General features: G+C 48.1%; 1 protein-coding gene across 5 annotated transcripts in view; it reads right to left on the bottom strand.

Moving 5' to 3' along the window:
- The window catches only part of MAST1 (microtubule associated serine/threonine kinase 1), a 93,381-nt gene that overhangs the window by 16,324 nt on the left and 59,867 nt on the right, over positions 1-17,190 (bottom strand). For all 5 annotated transcript variants that reach the window (XM_081175671.1, XM_081175673.1, XM_081175670.1 and 2 more), the window contains 7 exons: positions 16,439-16,648; positions 15,983-16,084; positions 10,992-11,124; positions 8,096-8,163; positions 2,863-2,948; positions 1,119-1,327; positions 118-256 (listed from right to left, as the gene is read on the bottom strand). In XM_081175671.1, coding sequence (XP_081031797.1) covers positions 118-256; positions 1,119-1,327; positions 2,863-2,948; positions 8,096-8,163; positions 10,992-11,124; positions 15,983-16,084; positions 16,439-16,648 — 947 coding nt within the window. The remainder of the gene's footprint in view (positions 1-117; positions 257-1,118; positions 1,328-2,862; positions 2,949-8,095; positions 8,164-10,991; positions 11,125-15,982; positions 16,085-16,438; positions 16,649-17,190) is intronic.

Raw genomic sequence — 17,190 nt, 5'->3', positions numbered from 1 at the left:
CAGAAACACCTTGTCCCCCCCGCCCCCCCACTTTTGGCAGAGGAACCCAGGGAATGTCAGCAAAGCTCTTCTCCCGGCAACACAGCCCAGGAGAGGCTCTGGCTCTCCGCTTCATACTTGTCGGGCTTTAGGTCACGGTGGACGATGCCATAGTTGTGCAGATACTCCAGCGCGAGGACGGTCTCGGCAAAGTACATGCGGGCCATCTCCACGGGCAGTGCCCCTATGTTCTTCAACAGTGTGGCACAGTCCCCGCCTGCTGGGAAAAGGGCCAAGTGGTTAGGGAGGCAGCTAGCAGGCCACTCTCTTCGTACAGTGCAGGACTACTGCTCTGTTCCTGCCCTTGATCGGAGCTTGCAGTCCTCCAGTGTCTTGCCATTAGGAATGCTAAGCAGCACAGTCTGTAGGAGGGCAGATACAAGGCTTGGCTCCCTGTGCCTTACATTCATGCTGTATTTAATATTAAAAGACCTAGGTGATCTTTCGACCTGAGACTGGTTTAAAGAGAGGTGTTTCCAATCTTGCTTGCTGAAAAAGCTAACAGGATGCTGGAAGCCCCTGCCAAGCACACAGGGACTCTGCCACCTCTTACAATCCAAGCTTGCTTTGAAGCCAGAGACACAGTTGAATAAAAGAGATTTTTTGAATAAAAGAGTTTGTGTGGAGGGCAGATAGGCTCAGTTAATTTCATTGTACACAGGTTGTACATTGACAATAAAGGTATCATCAGCATTATCTTAGGGCTTCCAGTAACATCACTGTCCTGACTAAAAGTAATGAAACCACTGGTTGAGGAGCTTGGGTGCTAATGTACTGAGAAGGATAAGATCAGTTTGGATGGCCAGGAAAGATGCTTTTCTCAACTTCTGAGCTATATTTTTAATTTAATAGATAAATTTAATAAATAATAATAATAACTGGATATTATTTGTACAACAAAGGATGTGCACGTTGTTGGCTCATGAGTATCTGATAACCGCTGCTGCTCTCAGAATGGGTTGTTTCCTGCAAGCTCACACATGGGATTTAATTTCCATATGTAACCTGAAAGCTGACTTGTGTGATGCTGAGAGGCCAGGGGGTATCTGAGTCCCTTCAGGAGTTCTGAGGCCGTGTACCTTCGACATATTCCATGACCATGCAGAGGTAGCGCTTGGTCTCAAAAGAGCAGAACATGCTGACCACAAAGGGGTTTTCTGCAAAAGTCAAAATGTCGCGCTCCACAAAGGCCTGCTGGATCTGGTTGCGCAGGATGAGGTTTTGCTTGTTGATCTTCTTCATGGCAAAGCGCTGCCGGGTCTCTTTGTGCCGCACCAGATACACAGCTCTGTGAGAGGAGGAGGTGGAGAAAGCAGAGGGGATGTGCTCAGGGAGAGGCAGCCCCAACCCACAAAGCACTTCTGGGAGCTGTGTTTTCCAAGAACACAGCAGAAAATGTAGGTGTACAGTGGTGCCCCGCAAGACGAATGCCTCGCAAGACAAAAAACTCGCTAGACGAAAGAGTTTTCCGTTTTTTGAGTCGTTCCGCAAGACGAATTTCCCTATGGGCTTGCTTCGCAAGACGAAACGTCTTGCGAGTTCTTGCGAGTTTGTTTCCTTTTTCTTAAAGCCGCTAAGCCGTTAATAGCCGCTAAGCCGTTAATAGCCGCTAAGCCGCTAATAGCCGCTAAGCCGTTAATAGCCGTGCTTCGCAAGACGAAAAAACCGCAAGACGAAGAGACTCGCGGAACGGATTAATTTCGTCTTGCGAGGCACCACTGTATTGAGGGATCTTGATCCTCACTCTATAAATACTAGACTCTCTCTCCTCTTTAAACAATGGGCTGGTAAACTAGCTTTTACCCAGAGCTTTTGGGAGGGGACAGTGAGGCCTAGGTCTGCTCATATGTTCACTGCATCAACATTACACATCATTGCAAACCCTTAAGGTGGCAAAATATCTTGGGCCATCCTTGGGTGGGAAGCTGTCTGAGGATTGCGACCTGAAGAACAACGCCCTGCTCCCGCATCGCCCTGCCTTCTCTTTGATGCCTTCTTCAGAACCCTCCCTCCAGGTGCCTCTGCTGTCTCAGTATGAGGCAAGTAGCACGAGAACACAGGGCCTTCTTGGTGGTATCCCACAATTGACATCATATGTGACAGCTGGTTTTAGGCAAATATGGACGTGCCTTAAATGGGGCTCCCTGCTGTTCCTATACAAGTAAGGTTCCCTGTCAGCATCAATACACTGATCCAGTTCCCTACACCACCTTACTATGATGGGAATTTACCATTATTATTCTCCTTTTTGTGTAGCTGAAAAACCCTTATACAGTCATACCTCGGGTTAAATATGCTTCAGGTTGAGCGTTTTCAGGTTATGCTCCACGGCGACCCAGAAGTAATGGAATGCGTTACTTCTGGGTTTTGCCGCTCGCGCATGCGCAGAAGCAGCGAATCCTGCAGATGCGGGTTGCGTTCTACTCAAGATGTGAATGGAGCTGCGGAACGGATCCCATTTGCAACCAGAGGTACCACTGTGATTCCTCTCTCCCCCCCCCCCCCCGGGATATCTCCTGAACTTCCAAGCCTGGTTCAGATGCTTCTATATATCAGAGATCCTGCACCCCTACACCATGATGCTCATATGAAGAAACAAGGGACATGGGTTCCCCAACATGGATGGTCGTACCATAACACTGTGATACTTTCAACTCCTACCAGCTGAAACAGCCTACTCCTCCACTTTCGGAACAGCACCTTTGGGCCAGGTAAGCCTTTGAACCAGGCCGGATTTGGTGCTGAAGGAGCCAACCAGAAGCGAGACAGACCCTTCCATGCAGGCAGATCCAAGGAGCTTGGGATCTGAGTCAGCTCACTCACCCATATGCCCCGTTGCTTATGAGTTTAATTGTTCCAAAGTCTCCTTCTCCCGGTGGCTTCTTTGGCTTTGGAGTAGTTCCACGACTCTGTAATGGTAATTAAATTGGGTGTGAGGGCATAAGAAGCTCCTATGAAATCCAGCCACGCTAACTGAAGACAACCCTACTGAGGACCCGTTCTTTACCAAGGTTAGGAGCAGTGCCGTACGGCGAATTATTGTTTTTGGTATGGGAACAGTTAGGGCCAGAGGCGCCAACTTGCAAGGGCAACTGTGGGGGGGGGGTGCCGCTGTTGCGAGTGTGACATCGCTATGTTGTGACGTTGCGTGCTGAGCATTGTGCCTCCTTCCGAAAGCTGGGTGGACTTTGGGAAGGTGGCAGAAGGTCTCATGGACCCAGTTGGAGCAGCACACCTCCCTCTCTAAGACAGGGAGAAGTTTCCCGAGTTTTGGGAAGGAGGCACCAGTCTTTAATACAATTGATACTCTAATTTACCCGGAACATTTAGGGAACTAGCCTAGTCCACTGACCGCACGCCACTGGTTAGGAGTGCAGTTGTGTATGGAGTATGACAGATTGTGAACGCAGTTAACACTGGTACCAGAAAACTGGTAGAGAGCCACTCTGAAACTGAACAGGCATAGCCCATTTAGTTTCATTTATAGATGCAGAAGACAGGAAAAAAACAGAGCCAAAAGCACAAACGTAAGACAGGGCAATCCCTGGCTATGCAACGGCACTATGGATTTAATGATGAACCTTGCTGGCAGAGCCACCCACTGACTCAGATGCCTAATAATAAGGCGTTACTCTGGTGGAGTATCTTCTGTTATTCAAGAAGCCAACCCCCTCAAGCCTGGGTCACACAAATGAAAGGTTAGTCAGTAAGAGCAAAAAGGAGAAGAGATTCCACATGTTTTCAGTTCCTTTTTGTAATCACAACAGATTTATTTTTATTTCTATCTATTGCAGATCAACTGGGCGGGGAGCTAAGAGGGAACCATGCTGGGCTCTTTTTCCACCTAGTATGAAGGAGGTGGAAGCCTCCAAATCTCTCTCCCTCTTCTCTATCCCCACCCTTTATCTTTACTAAATAAATAATTTTATTTTCTATTCAAAAAAGGAGCCCGCATAGCAATTTTTTTGGGGTGCATGCGATCACATTCTATTTTCCTCTTAATAAACGCATACTGTTCTAACAACCTTTGTGACACAAAACCTAGAAAGGGATCTCCCCTGACAGGGGCGCTGACTTGCCCCCCCCCCCACTGCAGGTCCCCAACATTGGTGCACACTGAGTTGCAGCATAATGACGTGGTGATGTGATGATGTCATGTCGTGTCATCACGATGGAGCAGCTCCAGCACTGTGGGAGTGACTGGATCAGGGCCCGCGTGTGCCGTGGCAGCATTGGGTGATACCCAGAGGCAGGCGACAGAGGCCAGGCACCATCAGCAAAAATTTTGTGGGTGCCCAGGCCCCTGGGGCTTGCTGGAGATGGCGCCAGTGTCGCCTGCAACTGGATTCATTCTACTGAATGGAATATTTATTCTTCCACAAGAAGGGCTGCTTCTGGGTCCCCCACGCTGTTGAGCTTTAACTGAGGTCAACTGGAGTTTAGGAAGGAGTTGTGCTTGTCACCTTTCTGTCCAACCAGACTGGTCACCATGCTAGACGGCTAAGGTGCCCCAATGGGAGGGTGATAGGCTGCTGCAGGCACCACACCATCACTTTCTCTGATTCTCAGACCAAGGCAGGCTCTATCCCAGCAGTGGGGCTTCCTGCCTTTCCAGCTGTTTGAGAAAGCTCTGTAGCTTCTATGACTCTCTCTCTCTCTCTCTCTCTCTCTCTCTCTCTCTCTCTCTCTCTCTCTCTCTCTGTCTCTCTCTCTCTCTCTCTCTCACACACACACACACAGACACAAACTCTCACTCACACTCTGTTTCTCACACACACTCTCTCACGCTCTCTCTCTCTCTCTCTCACACACACACTCTCTCTCTCTCTCTCTCTCTCTCTCTCTCTCTCTCTCTCCCTCCCTCCCTCCCTCTCTCTCTCTCTCTCTCTCTCTCTCTCTCTCTCTCTCTCTCTCACACACACACACACACACACAGAGTACTTCCTTTCCTGAGACCTGAGTGGCTGGTCATATATTCCACTGCATACCGCTTCTTATGATAGACAGTTGAGGAAGTTGGGTATGGAAAAGAGGAGACTGAGAGGAGATATGATAGCAATCTTCAAATATCTCAAGGGCTGTCACATGGAAGATGGGCGGGGAAAGCTAGTTTTCTCCTGCTCTGGAAGATAGGACTCGAACCAATGGCTTCGAGTTACAAGAAAGGAGAGGCTGACATAACACCAGGAAGAACTATCTGTTCCAACAGCTGTTCTCACTCCGGTTTTTAAGCAGAGATTGGATAGCCATTTTGCCAGGGATGCTCTAGTTGAGATTCCTACATTGCTGGGGGTTGGACTAGGTGACCCCATCCCATTCTACAATTCTATGATTCTAAGATTTTCTGTTTACCAGCATGTTTGGACGTAATTGTTTTGGCTACCCCACACCACTGCATCATGTGCTCTTTTCCCAAATAAAAATGCAGCACACACTCTGAGAAGAATGGATGAATGAAGGCAAGAGGGCCATCGCCTCAGTTTCCTACGTCTGTGGCAAACAACCATGTCATGCTTCTGTAGGCTTCGGTGCTGCAGTTTTATACTTAGTTCTACTTTAGCATCTTTTTTCGCAACATATCAAAAAACCAAATGTAAAACACACCATTCAAATTCAATAAGCCAACACATAACATCAGTGGTGGAAAACCCAACCCCCCTACCAGTTTAACCCCGCAGCCCAAATAGCACCCAATGAATCTTAGCCGTATGTCTGAGACGTTTCCGTGCTCAAGATTTGGGGGATCGCCAAGAGGGAAGAGAAGGCGGGCTTCCTTAAGTGTGGGATAAGGACTAAGACACGCCTCCCTACGCCCCCTTTGCTGTCAAAATGAGAGACATGAATGCCATCCCTGTACCCTGACAGACTCTGATAAGGCAGAGGGTGGTGGTGGATAAAGCAGTTCCTAGGCTTGGACCAGGAGGACTTAGGACCACCTCACACTGTATATTTTAAGAAGCTCATTTTCCTTCCCTGTACTTTCTACCTGCTTCCCTTCCCGGCATTCTCACACAAGCCTCCTCTCTTCCATTTGCCCATGATGCTTCTTGTCAGTCACCCATGCCTTCTCTTTTCCTCTCACCCACTAATCACATTCCTCCTAAACCTTCTTCTTGGCTGCTTCCAACACCATCTGGGCTTCTTTTCCCTCCCACCTCATCCACCCATATTCTGTGCCTCTCTTCCACTTGTCTCCCAGTTCTCCCATGTGAACCTTCCTTCTCTTTCCTCCTCATATGCCTGCCTGGACTTCTCTTTCGTAAGAGTGGAGGAGGCAAATGGGAACTTCATGCATTTTCTCCAACTTCTACCACACCGTTTCTCATCCCACCCCCTATTGTGGTTTTCCCCCAATTTATCTGCCTCTTTCCCTTTTCTTGAACAATTGCTATGCTACTACTGTGCGTGGCTGCCACAGATACACAGTCAAACCTCAGTTGTCAAACGTAATCCATTCCGGAAGCCCGTTCAGCTTCCGAAATAACAACTGAGGCGTGGCTTCTGACTGGTTGCAGGAGCTGCCTGCACTCAAGCAGAAGCCTCGTCGGGTGTTCAGCTTCCGAAAAACATTTAAAACCAGAGCATTTACTTCCTGGTTTTCGGCGTTTGGGAGCCGAAACGTTCCAAAACGGAGATGTTTGGGAGCCGAGGTTTGACTGTATTGCTGGTCCAAAACCAGTGTGCCACAAATCCAAGAACTGCACCCTATCATCCTCTGCCTCTGACACCCCTAGAATTGCTGCTTGGGTTGTCATCCTTGGCGCTGCTGCTACCTCTACCCAAGTCAGGGTGCAAGGAAGTCAGCTGCTTCCACAACTCCCAGGGAGCCATCTAACACGCGAAATTCATAACTTGAGCTGCAAGTTTTAAGCCGTCAACTAAAGCTTGGGTTGATTATCAGGTGGGGCTCCAAGCACATTGATTTCACTGTACAGGTCCCAGCGCATGGTCATGTTTTTTAAAAAAATAAATTAATTAAAGGTGGCCTTTTGTTTTGACAGTGATAATAATAATAATAATTTATTTATTTATACCCCGTCCATCTGGCTGGGTTTCCCCAGCCACTCTGGGCGACTCCCAACGGAACATTAAAAACACGGTAAAAGATCAAACATTAAAGCGAGGTGATGAGTCTGTTTATTATGTTTATGCCCCAGTCCCTGTCCCAAAGTTCTATTAGCCCAGAAGGACTTTGGATTTGGGGTGGGGAGAACAGCTATGGGAATAGAAAGGAAGTGTCACTCTGCCACTGACAAATTCTGACCTGCCAAAAGTTATCCATTGGGAAACCTACTTTGGACTTTCCCCCGAAATTGCAAATATCACCTTTACGTAGGGATGGAAAACTTCATCTCCTCGCCCCCTACAGTCCTGAGGCTGCTCATGGTTGGGGGGGGGCTGCTTACTTACATAACAAAGGTGTGTAAATTAATTGCATCCAGGCAACACGTTCTGGCTATAGCCTAATGGTTCCTAACTTTTTTTTGGCCATGCCCCACCTAGGCATCTCTAAAATCTTGATCCACCCCCCTCCCGTGACATGTAATTCTTATTATTCAAAAAGTGAACTCCTATTCACATGGAGGAGTGGCCATTAACTCTTAATAACTCATTCTCAAATTGCTCCCCTTAAAAATCAAATTGCCCCCCCCCGGGGCGTGTGCCCATGTTGGGAACCACGGTTTTGGCCTGATTTCCAGCTGCTGCCAGTAGAGACCGAACGCCCAATGATAAATGGAGGGCTTTAGTTGCATGAACCCAAGTGAGTAGCCAGATTTCCTTTAAGTTTGTTTTCCTGCACAACAGCCCACCAAATGGGGCGGCTGCCTGAAGTCAGGTAGGTGCAGGAGCTTTGCTTTTCCCTCTTTCCCCAGGATCAAGCTTGCGATGTGGATGTAGTGGCAGAAACACTGAGCAGCGGTATGAAGCGAGAGAGAGAGAGTGACAGAGAGAGAGAGAGAGACAAAGAGAGACAGAGAGAGAGTTGTGTCTATGTGTGAAGAGTTGGGATAGACAGCACAGAGCTGGGGTGCGGCTGGTGCCCCCGTGTACTGACCTCTGTGAACTCCTCTGTCTCAGGTGTGTTCGATCCTCCGCTATCATGCTCCTCCACATACAGCACATCTGACGAGAACAGGGTTTGGAAAGAGCCAAAGGGAGAGCCAAGGGAACAAGGCTTTAGCAACCCCATTGTCATTCATGAAAGCACAGAGAGGGTGAAACCTAGACATGTGCATACAGCCATGCATATACGCCAATGCACATGCCTTGTGGTACGTACATGCACACACGCGTGGGGGTATGTGTGTGATGGAGAGATACACATGTCAAGGTGACAAATCAGGAGACGGAAGCATGCGCTCGCTAAGACAAATCACAGGCGAATATGCTTGCATGCACCTTAGCACACACCTTGGGAACAGATACACAAACACCTGCGGGTATGCGGGTTCGCATATACTTACATTCACACTGGAATACAACGTCAGCTGTGCTATCTGCTCACACAAATGCATGCCCATGCCCATTTAACACACACAGATACAGATAGTTTATGCCAAATTGCAATCTCTCCGTCATCTGGTGCCTTGGAGACCACTTGACTCTCCAACGTCGGCACGTGAACTTGGTTTGGCTTACCTGGGTGTCAGCACTTTGACACCACACAGACTCACCTTGAGCAACTACCAACCCTGTCCCTGGGTCAAACAATTGGGAACAGGTCTGTACAACTTTCTCCCATGGGAATGAAGCAGCTTAAGGTAAAGGGACCCCTGACCATTAGATCCAGTCATGGCCGACTCTGGGGTTGCAGCGCTCATCTCGCTTTATTGGCTGAGGGAGACGGTGTACAGCTTCAGGGTCACGTGACCAGCATGACTAAGCCGCTTCTGGCGAACCAGAGCAACGCACGGAAGCACCGTTTACCTTCCCGCTGGAGTGGTACCTATTTATCTACTTGCACTGTGAGGTGCTTTCGAATTGCTAGGTTGGCAGAAGCAGAGACCGAGCAACGGGAGCTCACCCCATCGCGGGGATTCGAACCGCTGACCTTCTGATTGGCAAGTCCTATTCTCTGTGGTTTAACCCACAGCGCCACCCGCGTCCCTTAAGAAGAGCCAAATGTGACTGGGAAACCAGCCTGAGAGGAAAGCATTAAACATGCCCTTGGCCTGCACCGCTCGGACAGCCAATGTAGCATAATGGCTACAGTTTTAGACTAGAACATGGGAGACCAGGGTTCAAATCTCCACTCAGCCATGAAGCTCACTAGGTGACCTGGGTCCAGTCCCAGTCTCTCAGCCTAACCTACCCCACAGAGTTGTTGTGAGGATAAAATGGAAGGGGGTGGGGAGAAGTGAGGTGTGTACACCACCTTCAGCTCCTTGGAGAAGAGGAGGGATATAAATATAACAGACAGAAAGACAGGCAGATAGATTTGGAGTCCTGGAGACTATAGCAAAAGTGTTAGGTTGGGGTTTTTTTCATTAGAAGAAATTCCACATGTATATAACGACATTTTGCCCCTCAGTTTACACAGCTAAACCAAGAAGCACACCCTGAATGACCATTGAAATCTGCCATATAAGATCAGGGCATCAAACGTTAGCTGGTTCAGCCCAATTTAAGATTTCAAAATCAAGAAGTTTATTGATGGAGGTAAAAGGTAAAAGGTAAAGGATCCCTGGACAGTTAAGTCCACTCAAAGGCGACTATGAGGTGTGGCATTGATCTTGCTTTTCAGGCCAAGGGAGCCTGCGTTTGTCCACAGACAGCTTTCCAGGTCATGTGGCCAGCAGGACTAAACTGCTTCTGGCGCAACGGAACACTGTGATGGAAGCCAGAGCGCATGGAAATGCTCTTTACCTTCCCATCGCAGCGGTACCTATTTATCTACTTGCACTGGCGTGCTTTCGAACTGCTAGGTTGGCAGGAGCTGGGACAAAGCAGGGGCTCACCCCGTCACATGGATTCGAACTGCTGACCTTCTGATCACCAAGCCCAAGAGACTCAGTGGTTCAGACCACCTTGATACCAAAGCAAGCATACTTTCTAACCTGACAACTTAATAAATAAGATACCAGGGCGGTGAACAGTATTTCAAAAAACGTTCATACAAAGACATCCTTTCAGTCATAATGTAGATTCACACATATGTGGTCTTTCCCCCCAGGTGTCACGTATCTGTGATACATGATCATATGAACAAATAAATGGCTGCTAATGTGTGTGTGAACTAGGTCCAGATTCACACAGCAAGGGTCAATACTTGGGATCTCTTAGTGGCAAAGGCTTCACTGATCTGTATTAATAAGGGAACCAAAGAATGTATCTTATCGTCATCCGAAGTGCCTTTCTATATCAGACTGAAGTCCATCTAGTCCTGTGTTCTCCACAAAAATCCCAGCAGTAAGCTAAGGAATTGTCCAATGGGACGCGGTCTATCCATGATCTATCCTTTCTTAGGGGGTGCTCTGTCCCCAAGGAATCCTGGGTGAGTTTCACCTCTTTGTTAAGATACAGGTACCACTGTGCTGGAAATATGTCAAGGCTAGAAGCTGTCCTGACACCCACTCCCATCAGTGACATCACACCCTCGGTGTGTTTTTCTGTCCTGCTTAACAAGTAGATCATTCTAAACAATAAACACGCACATGAAGAGGTCACCCTGAACACCGTAGAGGAAATGTGATTGGCCCACGAATGAAGAACCCTCACGAGGGGGAAGGGGGACGGAACAGCCTGTGCTTCTTGGAACCCATGTAAAGCCAAACTCCACAGCTAACAGGACAGGTCACTTGCCACATAGCCACAGAGGTTACAAGATGAGCATGCTAGCACATGCATGAAATCACATACACATATGTTCACATAACACAGGAGGTACTGCGGCCCAGGTACATACGTGGAATGCAGCCTGCTTTCCTGCAGGTGATTTTTTGTTGAATTACCTGGGAAGGGATCTCGGGTAAGTCCCAGCTGGCTGATGATGTAGCGAGGGATATCGGTCTTCACCAGGTGTCCCTCTTTGGCATGGTCCTCAGCAGCTTCCAGTAAGTGGTAAAACTCCTCGGGATTAAACTCCTAGGGAGCAGTAGAACAGCTCAGAGTTAGGCCCTGCTTTGGATTGGATCAGGCCTCTTCTCCTAAGACTGCGGGGAGATAGCAACAATGAGCTGCCTTTGCTTTTTCACAAAAGGGAGAGTTGGTGTGGTGTAATGGTCAGAGCGCTGGGAACAGGATCAGAGTCTCCTGGGCGAGCCTCAACCAGCCGCTCCTTTCTCTTTGCCGAACCTACCTCGCAGGGCAATTGTTAGAGTAGAATGGCACAGTCCCCAAGCACACTGTCCTGAGCTTCTTGAAGGAAAAGTGGAATAATAAGTTTGGGGGTTGGATCAAATGGGTTCTTTGGGAGTTCCCTTCAATCCTGTGACTTCATAACTAGGACCAAATTCTGTAGAAACAGGAAGGCTGCTGAAATGGTCAAACTAGTTTCTTTACTGAGTAAATAACCCCAGCTGCATCTGTTAAGTATCTACTTAATCGGGGAGGAGGATCTGTTGGGAGTGTTAATGCTATGAGTTTTCTATCTTCTGCATAGACTATTTGTCTATGGAAGCAAGATCATACAGCACAGAGGCACTATCTGTCTCCATCAAGGGAACCAAACCTAAAGTATGTGCTAGTACCCTTGAAACCTCTCACCACTCAGGGACTTGGGTGTGCAAAACATTATTTTATCCACAAAAAGCATAGGATTTTACCATAGTAAGCAGGTTAAAGGTTCTCTTTGGGTTACTTGTTTAGAAATGAAGGTCTGCAAAAATGGGGTGCTGTGGGCCATAGAAAAAGTCTGGTGCAACGTGGATTGGCTAGAGCAGTGTTTCCCAACCACTGTTCCGCGGCACACTAGTGTGCCGCGAGATGTTGCCTGGTGTGCCGCGAGATGTTGCCAGGAGGGAGGCGGGCGAGTCGGGCGGCGAGAGGCCGGGCGGCGGCAGCGAGGAGAGGCCGCCCAGCGCGGGGCTCTCGCCGTCTGCCTGCCTGGCTGCCTGCGAGCTCGGCGGGCAGCGCCTCCGTCCGCAGCGCCCGCCTCGCGGCTCTCATTCCCTGCCAAAGCTCACCCAGCCAAGCCGCGCTCTCCTTCCTGCCTCGCTTTGCTGCCTCCTCCCCCCCACCCCCAAAGCTTGGAGGTTCCCCGGCAAGGGGGAGGGGAAAAAATTGAAACTTACACTTTCGTGCGTCCCTCCCGGCGTGACGCTGCACGCTGACGTCACGGGGCTGTAATGGTGGTGTGCCTCGAGATTTTTTTCATCAAACAAGTGTGCCTTTGCCCAAAAAAGGTTGGGAAACACTGGGCTAGAGGTTACAAGATGGCTATGCTTATGCTAAATGGTGAATTGGGGTCCTCCCATTTCATTAATTTTATTCTATGTTATCAAGTATACCAACTGTGATGCAGACTGATTTATGTAGCTGAGCCAGGGATTTCTGTGTTTATGCTGTGGGGATCCTACAGTGAGTGAGTGAAGGAATTATGTGACTGAGGTTTTGATCTGAACCATTATACTGCTGTGTGGTAATTTTGCAGTTTGCTTAATATGACAAAGTAATTGTCATATAGGTCTGTGAACTGGGTTGCAACCTCTTTGTGAATCAGAAATTCAACTAGGTTTTACTCAGAGTAGCTCTACTGGCATTCATAGACCAAGCTTGGCCATGTTCATTAATTTCAATGGGGCTACCTAGTTGATCACACCACCCAAATTTTAAAAATAATGTAGGCTACAGATCTAGCTGCAGCAATTTATGTTGCTTCTAAGGAATGAAACAAGCTGACCAGGCTATGAAAGAGTAATCAAAAGACTGATTCTGACTGCAGTGTGTTTGGTTTTGTGGAGTTGGAAAGGATGGGGAGAGACAAAGCAGTAGACAGGGAATTAGAGAGGTGAGACTGGGGAGTTATTATAGAAAAACAGGAATTTGAAGTGTTCCAACTTAACCTTGGTGAAAGCTTTATGTGTGGGTGTTTTTGCTTCCCTTGAACTCCCAGGGCCAAAGGAAACAGTATCAGGGGAACCAGTCCCAGTTCCTGTGCTAGAAGAAATAAAGGAGGAACAAAATCTTTTGCCCAGCACTGTTTCCTTCAGATCTGGCTGACAGAGAGATTCTTCATCAATCAGTCACAAGCCAACAGCCGGTGGAGAAAAACACTTGAAAAAGGAATAAGGAAATCAAACAGCTTCCCATCAGCCAGCTTTTGGCAAAAACAAACTGACAACTAAGTATATACATATATGATAAAAAGAGGCGTAATCAGTTGCTTTCCTCTCTACTGCTACTCTCCTCCTTTTCAAACAAGGGATGCCCACATAAGCACAGCAACTGATACTGCATTGGCTTGGCACAGCCTCCTGCTCCTCAAACCACCTGGCAACTAGCAAGGCTGAGGAAGCGCATCCTGTGATTGGATGGTATGTTGCCAGGGAAACCGGCAGGTGGATGAAAGCTGATGCCCTGTGGATGGCAGAGAGCAGAGCCAGGATTAAGAGGCAGAAGGAGAAGCAACTGGTGCCAAGGCTCAAGGGTGCCCGGCTCAGTGCTAATACTTAAGTCGTGGTACGAAGGACTGAACACTTTTCCTGGACTATAGCTTCTCCCCACATACAGGACTGATGAACAGGCACCAGGATGAACTCCTACCATGTGGGAACAAAGCTGACAAAAGTAACACAAGCCAGGGTGTCCTTCGTAGGCAGAATTAAGGGCTGGTCCAAGATGTGCTGGGGCAACACCAAATCCAAATTGCTGCCTCACCTCTAATTAGAATGAAGAATGACTTGCTGAAGTCTCCGGTTAAAGCCCTGTTTAAGCAAATGAGCACTGGGCCGTGCTCAGGAGAACTTCCTGGGAGATTGAGTACTTGCACAAGATCTGTCTCCCTCCCAGTTTGCCACCCTTAATTTATTGACCAATGGGGCTGCCCTAAAGATGCCTCTTTCACTTTCTGCCTCATAGAAACAGATACAGAGCAAGGATAGTGAACCTGTGGCTCTCCAGCAGTGTTTGGACTCCAGCTCCCACAATAGTTCAATAGATTCCTCCCCCTTCCCAATGATTTTCACTATCCATATGATCAAAGTCTTCTTTGGCTGTGTGTGCCCTTTTCCTTAACCCAGTGGTTTTCAACCAGTGTGCCGTGGGACCCTGGGGTGCCTTGAATGATGGTCAGGGGTGCTGCAGGCAACACTGGCCTCTGACCCCCTTTCCTTCCCTCCCTTCTCAGATTGCCTCCCAAAGGCTTGCACAGCTGTATATTGCAGCAGCCCTGGCTATAAGCTATGGGAGGCACCTCTCTTTGGAGCAGGGGGCACAGCTCAGAGACCAGGGATGGCAGCTAGAGGACTCCCAAAGAGAGGGGAGAGGAGAGGAGGCTGAGGGAACACTCAAGGGAGGGTGTTCAAAAAAGGGTGAGAGACTGCCAGCTCTGCAGGCAAGGAGTGACAGAACTGGGCTCCTGAGCCCCACAGGGATGCCACAGAAAAAATGTAGTTAGTTAAGGGAGCCGTGGACTCAAAAACGTTGAAAACCTCTGCCTTAACCTTTTGTGTGCAGTCTGATAGTTACTAAGTAATACCCTGTATTTACAGCATGCTTTTTCATTTCGACTGCATAATTGGTGTTGAAAATATCAGTGGGCTGTGGCTCATTTTAAGCTCTGATAGTACATGGTTAGGATGGAGACAAGAACCCCTGAATTCGCTTCCCAGCTCTGGAAGAGGAGGTAGCCCTGGGAGAAGAGGTGGTATCCATTTGTGGTGCCCCCCCCCCAACTAGCAAGCAAGGCTTCTTTTGTATTATTTATGGCATATATTTAAAAACCGTTGTCCCATCTCCTATCCCTGTAAGGCCCTCTCAACCTAGGCTACAATGCAATTATTAAAAACTTGATATACAGGCCACAGGATGCATGGCAGCACTCTTAAAAGACATGTCCACCTAAAGGATGTTTTGGAGAGTGCACCCTCTAGAGATAAAGGGAATTGGAAACTTAAGGGGTCCACTGGTGGGAATAGCTAACGGGCCTTGAACAAAGGGAGAAGATTCCAGTGGGCCTTGTGTTGAGTTAGGGCAGCTATGTTCATGCATTCCATTCATTTTAAGGAACTTTGTGCGCACACATGATTTTTATGTTCTTCCTAAAACATGTACATTGCCTTCTCATTTGCTGTGCACAGCCCACACGTTGTCCCTCAGGGATGTCATATGTTGTAAGAGTTCCTTCAAATGGACCATTAATTGCTACTGTGTGTAAAACTTGCCTCTAAAGAAGTGTTGTAGGCTCTTGCTGGGTACAGTGCTTTGTGTGTGTGATGTTAGAACCCACAACATAGCTCCTATCTGCCAGTCACTTCATTGTGAATTTATGTTTTGAGTGTTCTGGTGGCTCCCTGCTACTCCCATCACACAACTCCTTTGCAGCAACATGCATTAGCAAATGAAAAAGGAGGATGGTGGGAGAACAGCAGAACGGCACTCTTCTCCCCATCCTCACAGCAATGCTACCTGTCACAATCCCAGAGTCAATGACCAAGATATCAAAGAGGCAATAGGGCTAGTGGCTGAGGTGGTGGACTAGGTTCCTGGCTTTGAGCATGATACTGAGCCCACTGAACCTGAGGTTGGTGGACAGGAAGCTCCAGGGCTGAATCCCACAGAACCAGAGCCCATAAACCCACAGCCTTGACCCTTACAGGTGCCTTCCCCTTGACCTGAGAAACTGAGCCCCTCACCAGTCCAGAGAGTGCAACAGGCAGGAGATCATGGAGTGATCTTGATGTGAACATGTGGGAAGATATTAAGTGGCAACAGAGACATACAGCTTTGACTTCTGCCAATTCCTAGGGAAGCAGACAGACACATATACCCCTCAGTGCCTCACCAGGCATTCCAGCAGCCGGGCTGGTCGGGAGATGATAATCAGCAGCTTCTTCACAAGCTGAGTGACAAAGGTCACCTCCTCACTCTCAGAGCGTTCATAGGCCTGTAAGCAATGGAAGAAGGGGCTTGTTAGAGAATGGTTTTGGTTGCAGTCATCTCCATGGCATGCCACTGTGCCCACAAGGAACACCTCCTCATGTTCTTGCTATCACCCCACTCAGAGTCCCTGCTCTCACATGGCTTGTTTCGTCCATCATGGTTGCTTCCATCATAACTTGCTGCCACTCACACCTAAACCTAAATTTCTCCAGAAATTTCTCCAATCCAACCCAGCTCCCTCTCTTTGACCACTGTTGCCTCTCCTGACTATATCTTTTTTATTCACTGCCGTGCAAAACTGACTTCTTCAGCACATCTTGCCGTGCACTGCACATTCACTGAGAGGCCCCATGCTCACATCTTTCAGAAGTTTCTCCATGTTTTCCTGCAGCTCATAGAAGTAGACAGTGGTGATGAGGCCTTCCTGGGACTTGGCTAAACAGTCTCGTGCCAGCTCAATGACTTGGTGGTGGATGAAACTGAGAGCCCCATCAGCCAAGGGCAACACACTGTCTGGCTCATAGCTCTTGATGAAGTCTTTCAGCTTCTCTTCCATCTGTGCCGTGGCCTGTGAGGGTAAGAAATTGGAACTCTTGTGTCAGGAAAAAGAGGAGTCTAGTAAATCACCCAGAATAGGCATTGCTCCTTTCTCAAAGCTAGGAAAAGCATAAGGGAATCCTGATTCCCAGGCCCTCAACTACAACCCAGTTCACAGCGCACTCTGTGCTCTCCCTGTGAAAAAACAAAAATCTATGAATTCTGGGTCATGAGAGCCCTTCCTTTTTATCACCTTCCTCTAAAAGAATCACTTGCTATATCACAGCTGCACCACAGCAGGACACGATGTCTAACAAGGCACATCCAATCTCAGGGGCTCTCTTTCTTTCTCAGTCTTATAAGGCATAAGGTATTTCTCTTCTCCATCATATCTATTTATATAAATAACAATTACACACCCTAGTCAGGTATCATTATACCTGTTTGCTTCCATTTCTGTGCCCAGTTCTTATTCTCTCTCTCCATTACCCTTTCTCAGTGTGTTTGTTTGGAATGTGGGCTATTGCAATAATCACGAGAGAATGAGACAAAGTAAAGCAACAAGATACTGCT

The sequence above is a fragment of the Podarcis bocagei genome, assembly GCF_964188305.1.
Source record: "Podarcis bocagei genome assembly, chromosome: 17".
Lineage (NCBI taxonomy): Eukaryota > Metazoa > Chordata > Lepidosauria > Squamata > Lacertidae > Podarcis > Podarcis bocagei.
This window is presented reverse-complemented; position numbering and strand designations above follow the sequence as displayed.